The 21,765-nt window shown below is 44.1% G+C and overlaps 1 protein-coding gene across 1 annotated transcript in view; it reads left to right on the forward strand.

Moving 5' to 3' along the window:
- LOC137435672 (uncharacterized) overlaps positions 1-21,765 on the forward strand; it is a 107,419-nt gene that overhangs the window by 72,290 nt on the left and 13,364 nt on the right. The window contains exons 9-10 of the mRNA XM_068129620.2: positions 5,795-5,917; positions 20,464-20,595. Coding sequence (XP_067985721.2) covers positions 5,795-5,917; positions 20,464-20,595 — 255 coding nt within the window. The remainder of the gene's footprint in view (positions 1-5,794; positions 5,918-20,463; positions 20,596-21,765) is intronic.

Consider the following 21,765-nt stretch of genomic DNA (forward strand, 5'->3'; position numbering starts at 1 on the left):
TCATCTCACCTATCAAATCATCTCACCGATCAAATCATCTCACCTCTCAAATCATCTCACCTCTCAAATCATCTCACCTCTCAAATCATCTCACCTCTCAAATCATCTCACCTCAAATCATCTCACCTCTCAAATCATCTCACCTCTCAAATCATGTCACCTCTCAAATCATCTCACCTCTCAAATCATCTCACCTCTCAAATCATGTCACCTCTCAAATCATCTCACCAATCAAATCATCTCACCTCTCAAATCATCTCACCTCTCAAATCATCTCACCTATCAAATCATCTCACCTCTCAAATCATCTCACATCTCAAATCATCTCACCGATCAAATCATCTCACCTCTCAAATCATCTCACCGACCAAATCATCTCACCGATCAAATCATCTCACCTCTCAAATCATCTCACCTATCAAATCATCTCACCTCTCAAATCATCTCACCTCTCAAATAATCTCACCTATCAAATCATCTCACCTCTCAAATCATCTCACCTCGCAAATCATCTCACCTATCAAATCATCTCACCTCTCAAATCATCTCACCTCTCAAATCATCTCCCTTCTCAAATCATCTGACATCTCAAATCATCTCACCTATCAAATCATCTCAACTATCAAATCATCTCACCTATCAAATCATCTCACCTCAGAAATCATCTCACCGATCAAATCATCTCACCTATCAAATCATCTCACTGATCAAATCATCTCACCGATCAAATAATCTCACCGATCAAATAATCTCACCGATTAAATAATCTCACCAATCAAATAATCTCACCTCTCAAATCATCTCACCTATCAAATCATCTCACCGATCAAATCATCTCACCGATCAAATAATCTCACCGATCAAATAATCTCACCAATCAAATAATCTCACCTCTCAAATCATCTCATCTATCAAATCATCTCACCTCTGAAATCATCTCACCGATCAAATCATCTCACCTATCAAATCATGTCACCGATCAAATCATCTCCCCGATCAAATCATCTCACCGATCAAATCATCTCACCTATCAAATCATCTCACCGATCAAATCATCTCACTGATCAAATCATCTCACCGATCAAATCATCTCACCGATCAAATCATCTCACCGAACAAATCATCTCACCGATCAAATCATCTCACCGATCAAATCATCTCACCGATCAAATCATCTCACCTCTCAAATCATCTTGCATATCAAATCATCTCACCTCTCAAATCATCTCACCTCTCAAATCATCTCACCTCTCAAATCATCTCACCTATCAAATCATTTCACCTCTGAAATCATCTCACCTCTCAAATCATCTCACCTCTCAAATCATCTCACCTATCAAATCATCTCACCTCTCAAATCATCTTACCTGTCAAATCATCTCACCTATCAAATCATCTCACCACTGAAATCATCTCACTGATCAAATCATGTCACCTATCAAATCATCTCACATATCAAATCATCTCACCGATCAAATCATCTCACCGATCAAATCATCTCACCGATCAAATCATCTCACCGATCAAATCATCTCACCGATCAAATCATCTCACCAATCAAATCATCTCACCTCTCAAATCATCTCACCTATCAAATCATCTCACCTATCAAATCATCTCACCTATCAAATCATCTCACCCCTCAAATCATCTCCCCTCTCAAATCATCTCACCTATCAAATCATCTCACCTATCAAATCATCTCACCTATCAAATCATCTCACCTATCAAATCATCTCACCTCTGAAATCATCTCACCTCTGAAATCATCTCACCTCTGAAATCATCTCACTGATCAAATCATCTCACCGATCAAATCATCTCACCGATCAAATCATCTCACCTATCAAATCATCTCACCTCTCAAATCATCTCACCTCTCAAATCATCTCACCGATCAAATCATCTCACCGATCAAATCATCTCACCTCTCAAATCATCTCACCTCTCAAATCATCTATCCTCTCAAATCATCTCACCTCTCAAATCATCTCACCCCTCAAATAATCTCACCTCTCAAATAATCTCACCTCTCAAATCATCTCACCTATCAAATCATCTCACCTCTCAAATCATCTCACCAATCAAATCATGTCACCTATCAAATTATCTCACCTCTCAAATCATCTCACCTCTCAAATCATCTCACCTCTCAAATCCTCTCACCTATCAAATCAACTCACCGATCAAATCATCTCACCTCTCAAATCATCTCACCTCTCAAATAATCTCACCTCTCAAATAATCTCACCTATCAAATCATCTCACCTCTCAAATCATCTCACCAATCAAATCATGTCACCTATCAAATTATCTCACCTCTCAAATCATCTCACCTCTCAAATCATCTCACCTCTCAAATCCTCTCACCTATCAAATCATCTCACCGATCAAATCATCTCACCTCTCAAATCATCTCACCTCTCAAATCATCTCACCTCTCAAATCATCTCACCTCTCAAATCATCTCACCTCTCAAATCATCTCACCTCTCAAATCATCTCACCTCTCAAATCATCTCACCTCTCAAATCATCTCACCTCTCAAATCATCTCACCTATCAAATCATCTCACCTCTCAAATCATCTCACCGATCAAATCATCTCACCGATCAAATCATCTCACCTCTCAAATCATCTCACCTATCAAATCATCTCACCTCTCAAATCATCTCACCTGTCAAATCATCTCACCTGTCAAATCATCTCACCTGTCAAATCATCTCACCTATCAAATCGTCTCACCTATCAAATCATCTCACCTATCAAATCATCTCACCTATCAAGTCATCTCACCTATCAAATCATCTCACCTATCAAATCATCTCACCTCTCAAATCATCTCACCTCTCAAATCATCTCACCTCTCAAATCATCTCACCTCTCAAATCATCTCACCTGTCAAATCATCTCACCTGTCAAATCATCTCACCTGTCAAATCATCTCACCTATCAAATCATCTCACCTATCAAATCATCTCACCTATCAAATCATCTCACCTATCAAATCATCTCACCTCTCAAATCATCTCACCTCTCAAATCATCTCACCTCTCAAATCATCTCACCTCTCAAATAATCTCACCTCTCAAATAATCTCACCTCTCAAATATTTTCTCATCTTCCTGCTGATCGATAACTTGGCATAGTCCCTGCTTTCCTTTCGTCTGCTTTGACGTGATGAGCAAGAGGCTTTCCATGCAATGCCTCCCAACTCAATAAATAAACGGTCTTTAATCCGGACTCACGCTATCAGTGATGGAAAGTAAATGAGAAAACCGTTGGTAAACATCAACTTAAATCCAGTGATGCTCACCAGTAATACCAAGCAAACACAATCGGTCAAATAATACAATTTTTCATCATTCCGGCAACAAAAGGTAACACCATAAATGCCATTAAAAGAGCACTCGCTCGTGTAAGTGAGCAAGTATTGTTGCTCACTTAGCTTAACAGCCAAGGTATTCGTAATCACACCTGTAATCATATTTTCTCCTTTCAAAAGACCAATTTTTACAGCGCCCACTTCGTCCATTCTTCACCCACAGTCAAATTAATCATTTGTAATTGTGAATTATTATATCAACATCCATAACCAGGATGGACCTCAGGAAGGTGCATACCTCCCTCCACCTAGCTGAACAGTTTGGTTTTGTATCCTACTTATAGTCAAAATCTACCTCCAGACTTGAACCAAAATCGAATCAACTTGTTCTTGTCATTTACCCAACTCAATGAACTCATCCACCTAGTTTTGTCATAATCCGTCCACACCTTATTGAGATATCTTGCTCACAAACAAACAGATAAGGGTGAAAAGATAACCTCTGTTCACCTTGAGTGGAAAGGTAATAACCCCAAAGACAAATTTGAAACTTACTTTCCGAGTGATATACAGGGCCTTCAGAAAGTATTCACACCCCATGACTTTTTCACATTTTGTTGTGTTACAGCCTGAATTTAAAATGGATTAAATTGATTTTTTTTTGGTCACTGATATACACAGAATACCCCATAATGCAAAGTGGAATTTTCTTTTTAGAAAGTTTTACGAATTCATTAAAAATGAAAGGCTGAAATGTCTTGAGTGTATAAGTATTCAACCACTTTGCTATGAAACTCCAAATTGAGCTCAGATGCATCCAATTTCCTTTCATCATCCTTAAGACGTCTCTACAACTTGATTTGAGTCCACCTGTGGCCAATGCAATTGATTGGACATGATTTAGAAAGAAACACACCTTTCTATAAAAGGTGCCACAGTTGACAGTGCATGTCAGGGCAGAAACTCTACCATGAAGTCCAAGGATCTGTCCGTAGATCTCCGAGATAGAATTGTGAGGAGGCATAGATTTGGGGAAGGGTATAAAACAATGTATAGAGTGTTGAAAGTTCCCAAGATCACAGTGAGCTCTATCATTAGGAAGTGGAAAGAATATGGAACTACCCAGACTCTTCCTAGACCTGGCCGTCTAACCAAACTGACCAACCAGGCAAGAAGGACCTTGGTCAAGGAGGTGAACAAGAACCGAATGACCGCTCTGACAGAGTTACAGAGTTCCTTGGCTGAGATGGGAAAACCTGTTGGAAGGATACCAGTCTCTGCAGGACTTCACAAATCTCGGCTTTATGGGAGAGTGACCAGACGGAAGCCACTCCTGAGAAAAAGGCACAGGACAGCACGCCTGGAGTTTGTAAAAAGGCACGTAAAAGGCTCAGAGCACGAGGCAAAATATTCTGTGGTCTGATGAGATGAAATTTAAACTTTTCAGCCTGAATGCAAAGAGCTACATATGGCATAAACCGAGAAAACATTGTCATCCATCTAACACCATCCCTACTGTAAAGCATGGTGGTGGCAGTAGCATGGTATGGTTATGCTTTTCAGCGGCAGGGATTGGGAGACTTGTAAGGATAGAGGGAACAATGAATAGAGCCAAATACAGACAAATCTTTGAGGGGAACTTGATTCTGAGTGCAAATTACCTTCGACTACAGTGAAGATTTACATTCCAACAGGAGAATGACCACAAGAATACAGCCAAATCAACACTGAAATGGCTTCATAATAAGAGCGTGAAAGTCCTAGAGTGGCCCAGCCAAAGTTCAGACGTGAATCCCTTTGAGAATCTGCTGAAAGACTTGAAGATTGCTGTTCACCGACGATCCCCATCCGACTTGAAGGATCTTTTGCAAATGTGCAAGGAATAATGGGAGAAACTTGCCAAATCCAGATTCCTGCAACACAACATTTAAATTCAGGCTGTAACACAAAAAATGTGATAAAGTCAAGGGGTGTGAATACTTTCTGAAGGCGCTATTTTGGGTCCAAGCAGCTCTAACGTCTGTCAGTCAACATGGCGTATGTTTCCTTCCAAACTGCTGATAGTCACACATACAAGGAACGCGCCATGTTTTTATACTACTTTGACTTTTAAATAATTATGTTTCATGATTTGGTGTGATTATGAATTACAAAGTACTTGCAGAAAAACAATTTACTCATCTTTTTATCCTTGAGCTCGAGTATTTTTTCACAGAAATTCTACTTTATATTTTGCACGACAATTCGGCACATGATCAATGACATTGTCATCAAGTCTAAATAGTGTCCCTTTACTGAGTGATTTATGAGATACTTTAACCGCTTTATAATCCTAAAGCATAACTCTGCCACCGGGACACTTCATTGAGAAGCAATTTGTGGTATGTGATTTAAAGGTAATTAACAAAGGTAACAAAGGTAATTAAATAATTAAAAGGTAACAAAGGTACGATGTCTTTTTTATATTTAGGTCGAATTTGAGCTCTGTGACGCAACGATGCGGGAATTTCCTGAAAACACCTTTGATGTGGTGTATTCAAAAGAGTCGTTGCTGTACATTTTGGACAAGCCTTCCCTTTTGCAGAAAATACATGTGGGTATCCAACTTGAACCTGGTATTTTTACTTTCATGCAAAATGTTTGAATTTTTTTTTTTTTTTTTTTTTGCAACTGCTTGCTGTTACCCTGTTCATAATGTTTTGAAATATACTCAACAGCACATGCTAAATGCCAATGTTAAATCTTATATGTGACATAAAAAAGTAGAATTTTGAAGAAATCGACAAGGGGTGATAAAAGGGGTTGGTGTAGTCAACAATACCTGGAATGGCCCCGTTCACCTTGGTCCCAGGGCGTTCTTGTGGGTGAAGTGCTTGACGAGCACCTGGTCTTCAGCTTGGAAGTCGTGGATGGCGTAGTCTATTGGTTCGGGCACAATCTCTTGGATCAATCAATTGCACGAAATTGTTTGCATCCAACAGAAACCATTATTCCAACGATTATTTTAAACAAACCAATTTTCTCTAATCCACCCGGCCCCTGCCCGGGTCCCGCTCTCAGCATATCATGCACCTGTTACCTGCACCTGTTTCGGCCTCTGGCCCAATATCCCTGGCCCAATAGTTGCCCAATATCTACTATGAATCCCAATATCTATATAATAGTAACCCAATATCCCAATATCCCAATAATATCAAGATCCCAATATTAATATTAATATCCCAACAAGTCAGGAGACGACGATGGTGCACGAGCGAGCGGTATTCAATGACAAAGGACGAACTATAACCGAAACAGGCCCAGACTGGGGGGTCGGGGGCCCACGTGTCAGGTGTCGGCCCCCGACATGCGGTGTACATGCCTATTTACAAAGGGCCCCAATGTGCTGCATGCACAGGCCTTTAAGAGCCAGCTGTAAGTAATTGTGTGTGGTGCTGGCCCGGAAATGTCAAAACGAAGGTTACTGACCTTGAAATGAGATAGAAAATAATGTATAATCAGTTATGAGGTTAGTTAGCTACACAATACCGAAAATTCGGTTTGATTCCAACAACTTAGAAAATTTGACCTTTGTGACCTTCAAAGGTCAAAGGTCAAAGATTCTGAAATTAGTTGGAAAACTTGTATTTCATGATGTATGTGATAATATAAGATCATGTACGACATTTCACCCTATCAGGAAGCGAACAATGTAATAAAACCATAAAAAATCGACTTTTCTAAATTCCGTGACCTTGTGACCTTGACCTTGGGGCAAAAATGAAAAATCAAGCTCTGTGGGGCTAGACATGACATTGGCCGAACCAAATACCGAAACCCCTGTCAGATTCCACCAACTCCCTCGGAGAAGATGTAGCTTGAACTCGATTACCCCCTAAAAAGACATCTTTTTCGGGCGTGGCTCCGCCCACAATTGGTGCAATATGCCCACTCTAGGCAGGACACAACTAGATCATGATATCAACCTCCTACCCAAGTTTCATCAAGATTGGATGATATCATCGGGTAGTTATGCTGCAGACAGACACACAGACACACACCCATAAGGAATATAGTGGTCACTCTGTTTGATAACTCGTGAACCAATAAATCCCAATATCTATCCCAATATCTACAATGACCTAGAATGGCACTCGGTGGTTGGCCGCATCACTCAATGGTGAAGAATCACTTCAACAAAAATTAAGTAATTCTCACATCCAAATCCATTCGTCTGTCCCCGTGAAGCACTTGCACTTGCACACAGGCACTTGCAAACTCTTGCAAACATTTGCACTGGTCCTCTCATCAATCATCATCATCAATCATTGCCTTGAAACCACCACTATCCTCCCTTTTTTATTTATTTATTTATTGTAAATAAAACAAATAAAAAATAACCTGGTCCGTTTATCAAAAACAAAAATAGTTCTCATATGTCTTACTGTCGTCAAGACTCACTGTTTGTCTGAGTGCAGGTGTCCTGTTTACTCCCTCCTGGGTTGGTATGTCTGGAGGTGCCCTCTGTTGACAATGTCATGCATGTATCAGGTGGTTTTACCTCCATCGAACCACGATGCCACAACCACAACCACGGCACCCATGATGTCATTGTCAAAAACCAGGCCACAACATAAAACAGAAATCCGCAACATCCTGGCCGATCAACATTTCCACACTCGCCATCCGGCGTTCTCCACAATGACATTGCACACCACAACACAACTGCCCGGCGCAATCAGCACCACCACCCTTTCGGGTCAAATTCCATCCACTACTCACACCACCGGATCTTCTTTCAGACTCGTCCTCACCCCTCCTCTTGTCCCAAAAAGGTGACCCAACAGACGAGCAGAGCAGACAGACAGAAAGACAAATGAACATACTGGGTGAAAACATAACCATCCATCCTATTTAACTCGGCACACATGATGTCAGACAAAGCAACACTCTACAATTCATAAAACATTGTCGTTTTGACAATAACACCGTCATGGCCAACATCTCATATTAAATTATTTTCCAATAGAATATTCATTAACAATACCGACAGCTGAAATCCAAACCTGGACCTCACAATTCTCAATTTCACCAAGCAAAATATCTTGTTCCAAAACATGACCCAAAACGCCCAGTTCAATCCCGGACAGATAGACAGACAAACAAACAGAGAGGTTCCATATTATAAAATGCAAAAATATGATGATCCAAAATTTCCCATTTCCAATGAAATGCAACTCGCAAAGTAAAACGCCAAAAATAATTTGTCATCATTTCAATTGGGCAGTCAATTTCCTCATGGTCGAAAATGAATAACCATCGACACCAAAATTACGCAGGAATTCCTGCTGCCACAAGCCACCGATGTCTCAATCGAAATGCGAAACGCTTGCTCCCATCTCACCACTTCACAGCCCTTCTTAGGGGGCATGCTCCACCATGCAGCCCGATCTCTACTTGGTGCGCACATCCTGCTCTGAACACCCCACGCATCACTCCAACTCGGCCCCCAAATGTCACACGACCAAAACCTCAACCTCCGACACTGTCCGCAACGCAAGCCGCAGCGTCCCGCAACAGCACCTCCATGATACACGCTCCTGCAACCTCATTCACATTTCATTTACACGGCGCAAGCCACAACAATAGTCAATACCGACAGTTGAAAACCGAAAACCGACAGTCGGATGGACGTTAAACCCACACATCTCCCTTCACAAATCGTCAAATCTCAAATACTTCACCTTATCCGCCTGTGGGGCAACTTACCAAGCATTATCTGCCTTCAGAACCAGAATGCATTTTCATAACTATACCACCATCACTCGAAGCACCTTGGAACGTACGTTCCTGTAGCCTTATTCACATAGTACGTATGCACCCACACCGGTTGAACAACGGCTCCGGAGGGCGACTCGGCGTCTACGCTGCCGCCCCTCCCTTCCGCCCTCCCCCCTCCCCGGCTCTCCACGCACCTCCTGCCGCATCCCAAACTGAGTGCAGCGTTACCTTTCGCGCACCTGTACACGCGTGTTTCCCCGATCTTCCAATCTTCTGCTCCTCTCGAATGTCCCAGCCAATCCACCCCGAACAGTGGGCGAGTTCTTGCCGGCATTCTCCATGCTCACCACCTCTCCACTCTGAGCCCTTAATTTTGGCTGTCCACAAAGGTGCAGCCATTCGCCGGCTAGGTGCATCATTTTATCGACCGCTGGTTGGTCACTAGTCGCTCCGATTCTCAAATCTTATTATATTATAATTAATCATATTAATCATATTAGGCCTAATCATATTATTATTAACTAGCCGAAACCCGTGGAACATCCACGGAAGGGAGGATCTGGTGTATGGATAGAGTGTACCATTATGGATGGCATAGGGGATTTGCTTGTCCGAGTAAGAGTTAGGAAGAAAGATGAGAATGAAGAGTGCGTATATGAACAACGTATTTATTGCAATCTACTTAAATGACAACGCTACGATATACTTTTGAAAAATGAATGGATTCATAATAGGAATCGGCATAGCACCACTCTGGGATTGTTCACTCAGTGGACGGCTTGCTGTCGCCTTCGACTGTACAATCAGCGGACGGCTTGCTTCGCCTTCGCCCAGCAGACGCCAATACGATGGCGTCGTAAGATGGCGTCGTATCAGCAGTTAATCGGATGCTTTTGGGCCCAAACGTCGGCTAATTCAGATTTTTCGAGTACGGCTGTACGTGATAAACAAAGAGCGCGGTTCGTAGATCATAAATCCATTAGTGCCATGGGCATCGGGTCACTGGATGCGGCATAAAAGGGATAACAAAGTCGAGTCCTTACGCTATTATTATATAGACGAGCCAAAACCCGTGGAACATCCACGGAAGGGAGGATGTGGTGTATGGATAGAGTGTACCATTATGGATGGCATAGGGGATTTGCTTGTCCGTGTAAGAGTTAGGAAGAAAGATGAGAATGAAGAGTGCATATATGAACAACGATCGCCGACACCAGCACAAATGCATGCTCTGGATTGTCCACTCAGTGGACGGCTTGCTTTCGCCTTCGCCTGTCCAATCAGCGGATGGCTTGCTTCGCCTTCGCCCAGCAGACGCCAATACGATGGCGTCGTAAGATGGCGTCGTATCGGCAGTTAATCGGATGCTTTTGGGCCCCAACGTCGGCTAATTCAGATTTTTCGAGTATGGCTGTACGTGATAAACAATGAGCGCAGTTCATAGATCGTAAATCCATTAGTGCCGTGGGCATCGGGTCACTGGGTGCGGCATAAAAGGGATAACAAAGTCGAGTCCTTACGCTATTATTATATAGATCATATTGCCGCTCCGACCACTCGATTCATTTCCGGTCGCAATACACGGTAATGAATTCGCATCCCTTTATCCAATGCGTTCCGTGATCCCCCGCGGGCTCACGCACAGTCACGATTTGCATGTACAGTGCATGCGTCATGCGGCACACGCTTCCCAAGCCTGCAACAATTTATTTTCCCTGGGCCAGTCGATCTACGATAGATGTGGCGAGTTTTAACGGAAACCCTATCATATCTCCTTGTCGTTCTTATCCCAATGAAATGGAGAGGTCGAACCGACTTCACTTAATAAACATTATTAATTAATTATCACAATACAGTGCTCGAGATTAATTTGACGATCGCTCGACACCGCGATCAATTGTGCCTTAATCCAATGGACACCATCCGGATGTCGACCCTCGGATAGACGTTAAAGCCGGCATCTCGTCTTCGTTGGTATCCGTCCATGATAATTATTATTATTATTTTTTTGTATACTGAATCGAGGCTCATGAAAGAGCTAACATTTACTTCGCAAACAAATCAAACAGACAAACAAAATATATAAAAAGAGGGAGCGGAAAACAAGATGGGGAGAGAAGGGGAAGCACACAAACACAAGATTTGAGAGCAGGGAGAGGTGTGGGATGGAGAGGGCTTGGGGGGAGGAGGTGTGGGAAGGGGGGGGGGTGGGAGAAGTATAAAACACAAGGACACCAAGGACTTCCAGGACAGAAGTTGGTATTTCAAAAAAGTGGAATTGGGGTGAAATTAGCGGGGGTAGAAAAGATCAAGGTTTTGGATGGGGGAAGATAAGAGATGGTGGTGAACAGCTGTTTTAAAGACCTGGAGGGTGGAGTGGGATTGAAGAGAGTGAGGGAGTTTGTTCCAGAGGCAGGAGAAAAGAGGAATGAAGGAGTGAAGGTGAGCAGAGAGTCTTGATTTTGGCAGTTTAACCATAAGAGGGTTGCAGGCAGATCTTGTGGGACCTGTCGGAATATTTGGGGGAGAAAGCCCAGAGAGAGCTGGGGGGGGGGGGCAAGACCAGAGAGGAGTCGGTAGAAGACGGAAAGACCACCAACCTGCCTGCGGTGAGTGAGTGAGTGGCCCTTGGAGTTAGCTTCATCGCGGGAGATTCCAATGATTCTGAATGCTTTGGTTTCAACAGCGTGAAGACGAGCTAGGTGTGAGGCAGGAGCACCAGCCCAGAGGGGAGAGCAGTATTCCATTGAGCTGCGGATGAAAGCCTTGTATGTGGTGAGGAGCTCAGGTGTGCCAAGGAAGGACTTCGCACGACGGAGGATGCCCAGTCGGCGACTGGCTTTGGAGGCCAGTTTGAAATGTAGTTTTCCCAGGAAAGATCATGGCAGATAGTGAGACCCAAAAGCTTGAGTGACAGAACTTCTTGGAGAGGATTATTCAGAAAGTGGATGGGAGGGTTGTCCACTCGGTATTTTCGGAGAGACATTGTAAGAGTGTGAGATTTGTCAGGATTGAAAGACATGTTCCTCTTGTTTGCCCAGTCTGTGATTTTGTCCAGGTCTGCAGAGAGTAAGGAGGCTGCAGAATGCCGATCTGAGGGATGAAGAATAGAGCGACAGAGAGTAGAGTCATCAGCAAAGAGATAGAGAGGATTTTCAAGAGAGTCAGGGAGATCATTGATGAAGACGAGAAAAAGCACAGGGCCCAGAACACTACCTTGGGGAACTCCAGCCTGAACAGGAAGAGGAGATGAGAGAAACCCATTCAGGGCCACACGTTGACTACGACTAGAGAGGAAGTCCACCAGCCATGCGTGAAGATTTCCATGGATACCAAAAGAGGAGAGTTTGGTGAGCAGAGCGGGGTTACCAGACCGTATCGAAGACACGTGATATGTCACGGGAGACAGCTCTAATTTCCTGTTTGGCATTGAGGACCTCCATCCATCGTTGAGAAAGCAGAAGCAGCATGTCCAGAGTAGAGTGACCAGGTCTGAAACCAAATTGATGATCAGAGATCAAGCCATTGGAGAAGAGGAAAGATTTCATATCTGAAGCAATGATGGATTCCATGATTTTGCTGATATTTGGGAGAAGGCTGATTGGTCTGTAGTTGCTGGGATCTGTTTTTGCACCTTTTTTGTGAAAAGCGGTGATGTTGGCAGATTTCCAAGCAGATGGCAGATGACCTTGAGCAAAAGAGAGGGTGAAGAGAACAGAGAGAGGGAGTGAAAGAGCGGAAGAACAGGATTTTAGGAACCGTGGGCTGATGCCGTCAGGTCCAGTTGCAGAATCAGAGTCGAGGGTTGACCGAAACTTTTCCACCTTGTCAGGAGGAAAGGACACAGAGTCCAGGAGCAGCTGGGTACGACTGGGTACGGTGGGTACAGAGAGGGATGGGTTTGGGACACAAGCTTTAGAGGCAAACACAGAGTTGAGGCATTCAGCCTTTTCACGTGCGGAGTCAGCCCTGTGGCCGTTTGAGGTGAGGGAGGGGATGGAGGGGGAACAAACACCAGAAACAGATTTTACCAGACGCCACCGGGATTTGGAAGAGGGAGACAGATAAGAGAGTTCGGTCCTGAGAACGGAGAGATATTGTTTACTGCCTCTCCTGAGGGTGGACACACACTTGTTTCGGGCTTTGTGAAAGGAAATGAGGTTTCCTTCCATTGGATTTGCTTTCCAGGAGATGAAAGCAAGTTGTTTCTGGGCAATAGTCTCACCACAAGATTCCGTGTACCATGGACGGGAGGAAGGGTATGACAACTGAAGACGAGATGGGATAAATCTGTGCATGAGAGAGAGCAATTTACTTTGAAAGAATTCCCAGGATGAGTTGATGTCAGTGGCGGTAGAGATGGGAGACCAGTCCAGATGATTGATGGCTGCTTGAAGACCTTGCCAGTTGGCCTGAGTGAAATGCCAGACTCGTCGACGCTGAGGAGGCTCTCTGAGAATGGTCAGAGTGATGTCCACTTTAACAAGCACATGATCAGATGAGCCGATTGGAGCAGAAGAAGAGCAGCAGACATTTTCAGGGAAGTTAGTCATAACCAAGTCCAGAAGAGAAGATGCTCCGTTGACTGAGATCCGGGTCGGGAAATTGACAGATTGTGTCAGTCCCAGTGAGTCACAGAAGTCCTTTGCTGAAGAGCCATGGCTGGTGAGAGAGGTACCCACACCCAGCCAACTGGCATGGTGACAATTGAAATCACCACATATGAGGAAGAGAGAGTTGGGATGGGTAGATAGAAGTTGGTCCATATTATCAGATAGCGAGATGTAGATGGAGTCATCACTGTTTGGTGGACGGTACAACACACATATGAACAAAAGGTGGGAGCGAAGGGGAAGTCGTAGCCAAAGGTATTCCTGGGGGTGAGGTGGAGAGAAGGCAGTGCAGGGCGAGTGAGGAAGAGAGTTTTTTTAAATAAAGATAGCAACCCCACCTCCAGGATGAGGCTCAGGTCTATCATACCGGAGGAGGGAGTAACCTGGGAGAGATACCAAGGAATCAGAGACATCATGAAGGAGGAAAGTTTCTGTTAAGCAGATCACGTCTGGTTTGTCAGAAGCAACCTGTATGGAGAGATCAGTCAAGTTTGAGCGAAGGCCCCGGATGTTTGAGGTCCATACTGTTAAAGAAGAGGAAGGGGGAGCATCGGATACAGAACGGGGGGGGGGGGGGGAGTGGTAGGGTAAGATGTGGAAGAGGAGGAAGAGGTAGTGAGAGCTGTTGAAGGTGTGTCAGAGATTTCAGAATAGCTTGGAGAAAGGGAAGAATGGGGTGGACAAAAGGTTTGATGGTGATTGGGTGAGGCGCAGTGAGGTGTTATTTGAGGAGGGGGCAGAGTGAGACAGAAGGTTGAGGGAGATGAAGGTGAAAGTTGGAAGGGGGAAGAAGTGGGGAGGACGCTTTGAGGAGGAGGGGTGAGAGGGGAGTCTAGGAGGGGAGGAGTGAGGGAGAGTCTTAGAGGGGAGGGTTGTGGGGGGAGTTTAGGAGGGAAGGGGCAAGGGGGGAGATTTGAAAGAGATGGGTGATGGGGAAGATTTGGAGGGGAGGGGCAAGGGGGTAGATTTAGAGGGGAGGGGTGATGGGGAAGTTTTGGAGGGAAGGGGTGATGGGGAAGATTTGGAGGGGAGGGGCAAGGGGGAAGATTTGAAAGGGATGGGTGATGGGGAAGATTTGGAGGGAAGGGGCAAGGGGGAATATTTGAAAGAGATGGGTGATGGGGAAGATTTGGAGGGGAGGGGCAAGGGGGTAGATTTGGAGGGGAGGGGTGATGGGGAAGTTTTGAAGGGGAGGGGTGATGGGGAAGTTTTGGATGGAAGGGGTGATGGGGACGTTTTGGAGGGAAGGGGTGATGGGGAAGATTTGGAAGGGAGGGGTGAGATTGTATTTTGAAAAGTGTACGATTAATGGGAAACGAACATTTATTGCAAAATGAGTTTCTTGAAACCTTCGAGTCAAAAATACGTTTGAGGACACTGAAGGATGGGTGGAGTGCTGGAGAGTTTCGGGAATGTATGAAAGAGGCACTGTAAGAGATGGATTTTTTTTTTGGAATGAATAGATTTGGTGAACAAGTCGAAAGCATCCTTTCATAGAAGAAGAAGAAAAAGGTGTTTTCGTATACGACAGAATACAGTTCTTCAGGGGACAGTTTAAACATTTTTTAACGACTTGATCACGTGATCACGAACAACGTGGTCGGAGAATGAACGAACAAATAAGAACGAACAAACCGATACGAACAGAGAAGGAAATCTTTTTTTGGTTTTTTTTTTTTTTGAGTTGAGATTTTAAAAGAAGGAAGTATGGGGTGAAAAGACCGTGAAAAACAGAGACCGAAAGTAATTGCGAACGCAATCGAAGAACCGCTGAGACAAAAACAAAGCCTCAAGCCAAGGTCGGACACGGTAGCCTACTACACTAGGCCTCAGAATACGCGACACGAACTAACCGACGATTCTGTACACAGGTATGAAAAACCAACACCGACAATCCTATTAAAGACACACGAATAGTTAAACACACCGAAGGAAAGATACAGTTTCGACAAAAACACAATTGTGAAAAATTACTTAACTTCAAAAGCGTGCGCGCATGGAAGCTTTGAAGAGACGTGACCTCCAATCTTGCGCATGTGCACCAACCAGGGTTTCATACCTTCCATCATACCCAAAGATCCCACGTTGTCCCTCTTATAGGGTAGGTGGGATATCTCCGGCACCCTGGTACAGATTGCAACTTTCTGCCATAATTCTGCCGTTTCTGGTACAAATGTGTGGAGGACAACAGAGGACACTGCATCACCGGCACAGCTCCATTCTTACCATCGTAATTTTACTTTAGATTTCCTCCGTTCACAAATTACGTACACAATTTCAGTTTCAACCAACAATATTTTTTCTTTTGTCCCGATTTAAGTCCCTGACGTGTCGTTAAATAACATCCAGTGGGTTGACCCAGCCTATCATCTTTTCAATTAATTCTGACTTTTACTCCCATGCTAAATCTGTGGGGATATAATTAAATACAGGTTTTAAAAACCCGTCTACACATGCTCTCCATACGGGCTCACTCTAGCCTGCCATTTTCCACAAGCAGACTGAATAGACATTGAATCTCAATAAAAATCCAAACTGACACCATCTCTATCTTAGCCCTAAATTTACTCAATTTAATTTTCACTTTTACATCATTCCATCACATCAGAAATATCATTCCATCATACCCAATTTGGTCAGAATCTCATCACTAGTTCGCAAATGATCGCAACAACAGGATATCTGACCCTTGACCACTGACCCAGAAATGCAATTAATGACATCCCACGTGACATAACAACATCATTCGGGTGAGCTGCCTCAGAGATATACTCATCCAATACACACATACAATACACAAGTGGCCAGTACTCATCGACATTGCATAATTTATGCAGGCAATACAAGAAGACCTTGATCAACCATACATGATATGATGACATGATGACAATATGATGATACATGATACATGACACACATTTCACAGGAAGACTAAATTGACCACACACACACGTCCATAAGTCGGCCAAGCCCACACATCAATGACACACATCATTGCAAGCACACACATCCACACCAGGTGTGTGGCACGTCCTCTAAATTGCCACCTGCTGCGCGCACAATGCCTATCCGACCTCCAACATGTCTCCGGCAACATACATTACAGCATAAATTCATGCACACCTGTCTCTTTGTACAATCTTGTCCAACAATCCTCATCCATTCATGTTCCTCTTGCACCATTCAAAGGAATGGGGGTTTGAGGATGGGGTGACAGAGAGGAGGTAGCGGCTTTGGGGAGCGGGGGGGTGGGGGGGGGGGAGGAATCCTACTGCATTAGGAGTATTTGTCGCTTCACTGCTTCGTATCCTGTGCTTTATCTCAATGGAGTTTCAGCATTATCCTGACCCTGGTCTCTATCTGACTTGACCTTGTAGTTGCCACTACTACTCCTGCCAGGCTAGCCTGTTTCGCCACTGCCTGCCTCTTCATCGCTTCCTCTATCCACCACCCGTACACTTTCCAGTAGTTGGGTGGGAAGGTTCTCTAGTCTAGAGCTTGTCTAGAGCTTCCTGACTTGACCTTGTAGTTGCCACTACCCTACCAAGCCTACCTGGTAGCTGCGCTTCATTCTTCCTTCTGGCCATTTTCCTTGGGTTCTTCATTAGCTCAGCCTATGCTTTCCCTGGTAATGCAACGGCATACCCCATGCTTTCCCTGGCAATGCAACGGCATACCCCATTACCCCATCCTGCCTCTAGACTGTCCTTCCTGGGATGTTCTTGGTCTACAGGCATCGCCCTGCGTCTGCCTGGCCTCACGTTCCCCCCTCCAAGCTAACTGTGACCCTACCCTTGGTAGATCAATAAATTCGTTACTCTGGGTCAATCGCCCATACTTAGTTTGTTCATGGCCCAAGCTCAGACGGCGAAGGAGGGACGGACCATACCCAGGGTGAAGAGCGGAGCACATAATTTGGGAACTTCGGCGCAAAGGCTCACATTAATCAAATCAGGTGCCGGCCGGCCTCTCCTTTCGGTTCCCCCCAGGGTCCGTCCCGTGCAGTCCGGCTCCGAATTGGACCCCACTCCTGGTACCAAAATGTCGGTGAATAACTTCAAGGTCCACCCAGATGAAAGAGTAACAGAATTTATTGAAGAACCAATCACGATCGTGGAGACTGTTAGAGAAAATCAGGACTCAAAGGTGCCCGGAGGATTCTCAAACACTCTAAAATAACTCAGCAAAGGCAAGTCTTATATACAGTAAGGCAAGATATTCGTCATAGCTTTTCCCAGAAATCTTGGGCAATTTTGGTGAAAGGGGGAAGTGGAACAATTGCCTCCTCCTCTTGTCCTATCACCAGAACTGCCCAGAGAAACTTACTTCAAGGACATCTCCCACACATGATAGAATCCAGGCCGCAATCCGATTTATTATTCTCTCACATTCCAAGGTGTTTTTCGTTTCTCTTTAGTGACCTGGCTTGAACTGGTCTTCGGCCATACTCTTTTCTGCAAAGTAAAATGAGAGCATATAATATGTTTAAGCAAGACATAAAACAAATGAAGAAAAACACAATTAAAAGATACAATCCCCACACATGCATCATAGAGGAACATGTGGAGGAACCAATGCATCATAGAGGAACACCTGGAGGAACATGTTCATCATAGAGGCACACTTGTAGGACCACATGCATCATAGAGGAACACTTGTCGGACCACATGCATCATAGAGGAACGCTTGTAGGACCACATGCATCATAGAGGAACACTTGTAGGACCACATGCATCATAGAGGACCACTTGTAGGACCACATGCATCATAGAGGAACGCTTGTAGGACCACATGCATCATTGAGGAATACTTGTAGGACCACATGCATCACAGAGGAACACTTGTAGGACCACATGCATCATGGAGGAACACTTGTAGGACCACATGCATCATAGAGGAACACCTGGAGGAACATGTGCATCATAGAGGAACACTTGTAGGACCACCTGCATCATAGAGGAACACTTGTAGGACCACATGCATCATAGAGGAACACTTGTAGGACCACATGCATCATAGAGGAACACTTGTAGGACCACATCCATCATAGAGGAACGCTTGTAGGACCACATACATCATAGAGGAACACTTGTAGGACCACATGCATCATAGAGGAACACTTGTAGGACCACATGCATCATAGAGGAACGCTTGTAGGACCACATGCATCATTGAGGAATACTTGTAGGACCACATGCATCACAGAGGAACACTTGTAGGACCACATGCATCATAGAGGAACACTTGTAGGACCACATGCATCATAGAGGAACACCTGGAGGAACATGTGCATCATAGAGGAACACTTGTAGGACCACCTGCATCATAGAGGAACACTTGTAGGACCACTTGCATCATAGAGGAACACTTGTAGGACCACATGCATCATAGAGGAACACTTGTAGGACCACATGCATCATAGAGGAACACTTGTAGGACCACATGCATCATAGAGGAATACCTGGTGGAGCAGGTGCATCATAGAGGAACACGTGCATCACAGAGGAACATGTGGAGGAACATGTGCATCATAGATGAACACGTGGAGGAACACATGCATCATAGAGGAACACGTGGAGGAACACATGTATCATAGAGGAACACGTGCAGGAACATATGCGTCATAGAGGAACACGTGGAGGAACACGTGCATCATAAAGGAACACGTATAGGACGACATGCATCATATAGGAACATCTGGAGGAACACATGCATCATAGAGGAACACGCAGAGGAACATATCCATCATAGAGGAACACGTGGAGGAACACGTGCATCATGGACGAACACCTGGAGGAACACATTCATCATAGAGGAACACCTGGAGGAACATGTGCATCATAGAGGAACACTTGTAGGACCACATGCATCATAGACGAACACTTGTAGGACCACATGCATCATAGAGGAACACTTGTAGGACCACATGCATCATAGAGGAATACCTGGCGGAACATGTGCAGCATAGAGGAACACGTGCATCACAGAGGAACACGTGGAGGAACATGTGCATCATAGAGGAACACGTGGAGGAACACATGCATCATAGAGGAACACGTGGAGGAACACATGTATCATAGAGGAACACGTGGAGGAACATATGCGTCATAGAGGAACACGTGGAGGAACACGTGCATCATAAAGGAACACGTGTAGGATGACATGCATCATAGAGGAACATCTGGAGAAAACACATGCATCATAGAGGAACACGTGGAGGAACATATGCATCATAGAGGAACACGTGAAGGAACACGTGCATCATGGACGAACACCTGGAGGAACACATTCATCATAGAGGAACACCTGGAGGAACATGTGCATCATAGAGGACACTTGTAGGACCACATGCATCATAGAGGAACACGTGTAGGAACACGTGCATCATAGAGGAACACCTGGAGGAATACGTGGAGGGTCAGAGGACTGAGAAGCAGAGGTCGTGACATTGGAGGAGAGGCCCTAGACCTATCTGCAATATGAGAGTAATAGGTTGTGTGCTTCAGCTTTATAACGGATGTCAATAATATTGGGAGCTTTAGGTTCGTGAGAATGAGAAAGAGAGAGAAAGATGTTCATGAATACAACTAACGTTTTAGTTTCAAATAAACGTGTCCTTTCTCTTTTAAACATTATTTTCCTCTTTTATTCTTTCCTTGGCCTTTGGCATGTTTTCCAGTATATTGAGCATTGCTTGTGTTGACCGCTTTGTTCAAGCACATGTTTCCAACCAGTGAGCATATCTTGATTATACCCATGTGAGCAGAGATGGCTGAAACCTACAGGACGTTTTCTCATCCTTGATTACTTTGCTGGAGAGCAAGCAATGTCAGAAGACTTTCAAAAGTTTGTTGAAAATTGTGGATTCCAGTTGCCGATGGTGCCTTCATTTACCAAGGTGGAGACAATGATAACAATATATCATTCAATATTACACGAAGAGTACTATATAATATACATAAAGCTCAATTCATGTTCATTTGTTTGTTTTTTAATATGCTTCAAATATTAAAGAACTATTGAACCAAATCCTACTGAAGTCTTGCATGCTGCCTAAAGGTACCCCAGGTATGCTTTCTGTCAGGGTAGCATATCTGAGGAGTTCGTTCACAGTGGGGGAATGGAGAAGAGCCCAATTGTCTCCATGTAAATGTGTATCGTATAGGCAGTGATGTCCCGTATTGCAAATGATCATCTTGTTTGAAGAAAAGTTTCAACAACTTGATAATTCAATGAAGTTGAAATCTGAGTGAGAATAATTCGAATTTTAAAAAACGTTTTACTTCCATAATTTTAATTGGAGGTAGAAACCAAATCATCCAACGCGGAGCTTCACAGCCTCACAGCAGAAGTGGTTTTTGCTCATGCCATGTATACTGTAAGCAGCAAGGATGATTGATGAAGGTCATGCATGTTAGCTTCCGGGCAGATGGGCGATGACCCAGGGCAAATTATCGGGTGAATAGCGCAGAATGTACGTTTCAAGTTGCATGATAATTCATATTGCACCTGTAAAAGGTTTTGTTTTGCCACATTACCACTAGTTAATGTTTGTACTCATTCCTTAAACACTCCTCCATTCTCCCTAATTGACAGCATGAACTCTTTCAGAATTTAAGGAAGAGTCAGTTCAACATACCCAACATACTTTGGACGAAGCTAGTTGTGTCTCGACATCATTGTGTTTACACGTCAAATTTTACAGTAACCCCAGCCTCATTCTTTTGGCTCCAATGGCCTTGTTGGTCACCTGGCCGAAATACGAACAGATATTAGTCATGACGTGTGCTTTCTAATGCTAGCAGGTTAGTTGTTTTTCATCGATGTGCTGCTAAAGTGCAAAACATTTGAAAAATAAATAAACGCTTGCTATTTAAAGAAATTTACAGTGTAATAGTTTGAGAAAAGGTGTTGGATGGATGAGGTGGGTGGTTCCTGTGCAGCCTGTGGCTCCTGGTTTCATTTTCTGGGGGCGCTGCTTTTTTTTTTTTTTTTTGCTTTTTTTTTGTATACGAAGTCGAGGTTCGTGTAAGAGCTAACACATGGAACATATAATAAAGGGAGCAGG

This window comes from Myxine glutinosa, chromosome 9, assembly GCF_964187855.1.
Source record: "Myxine glutinosa chromosome 9, kmMyxGlut1.1, whole genome shotgun sequence".
Lineage (NCBI taxonomy): Eukaryota > Metazoa > Chordata > Myxini > Myxiniformes > Myxinidae > Myxine > Myxine glutinosa.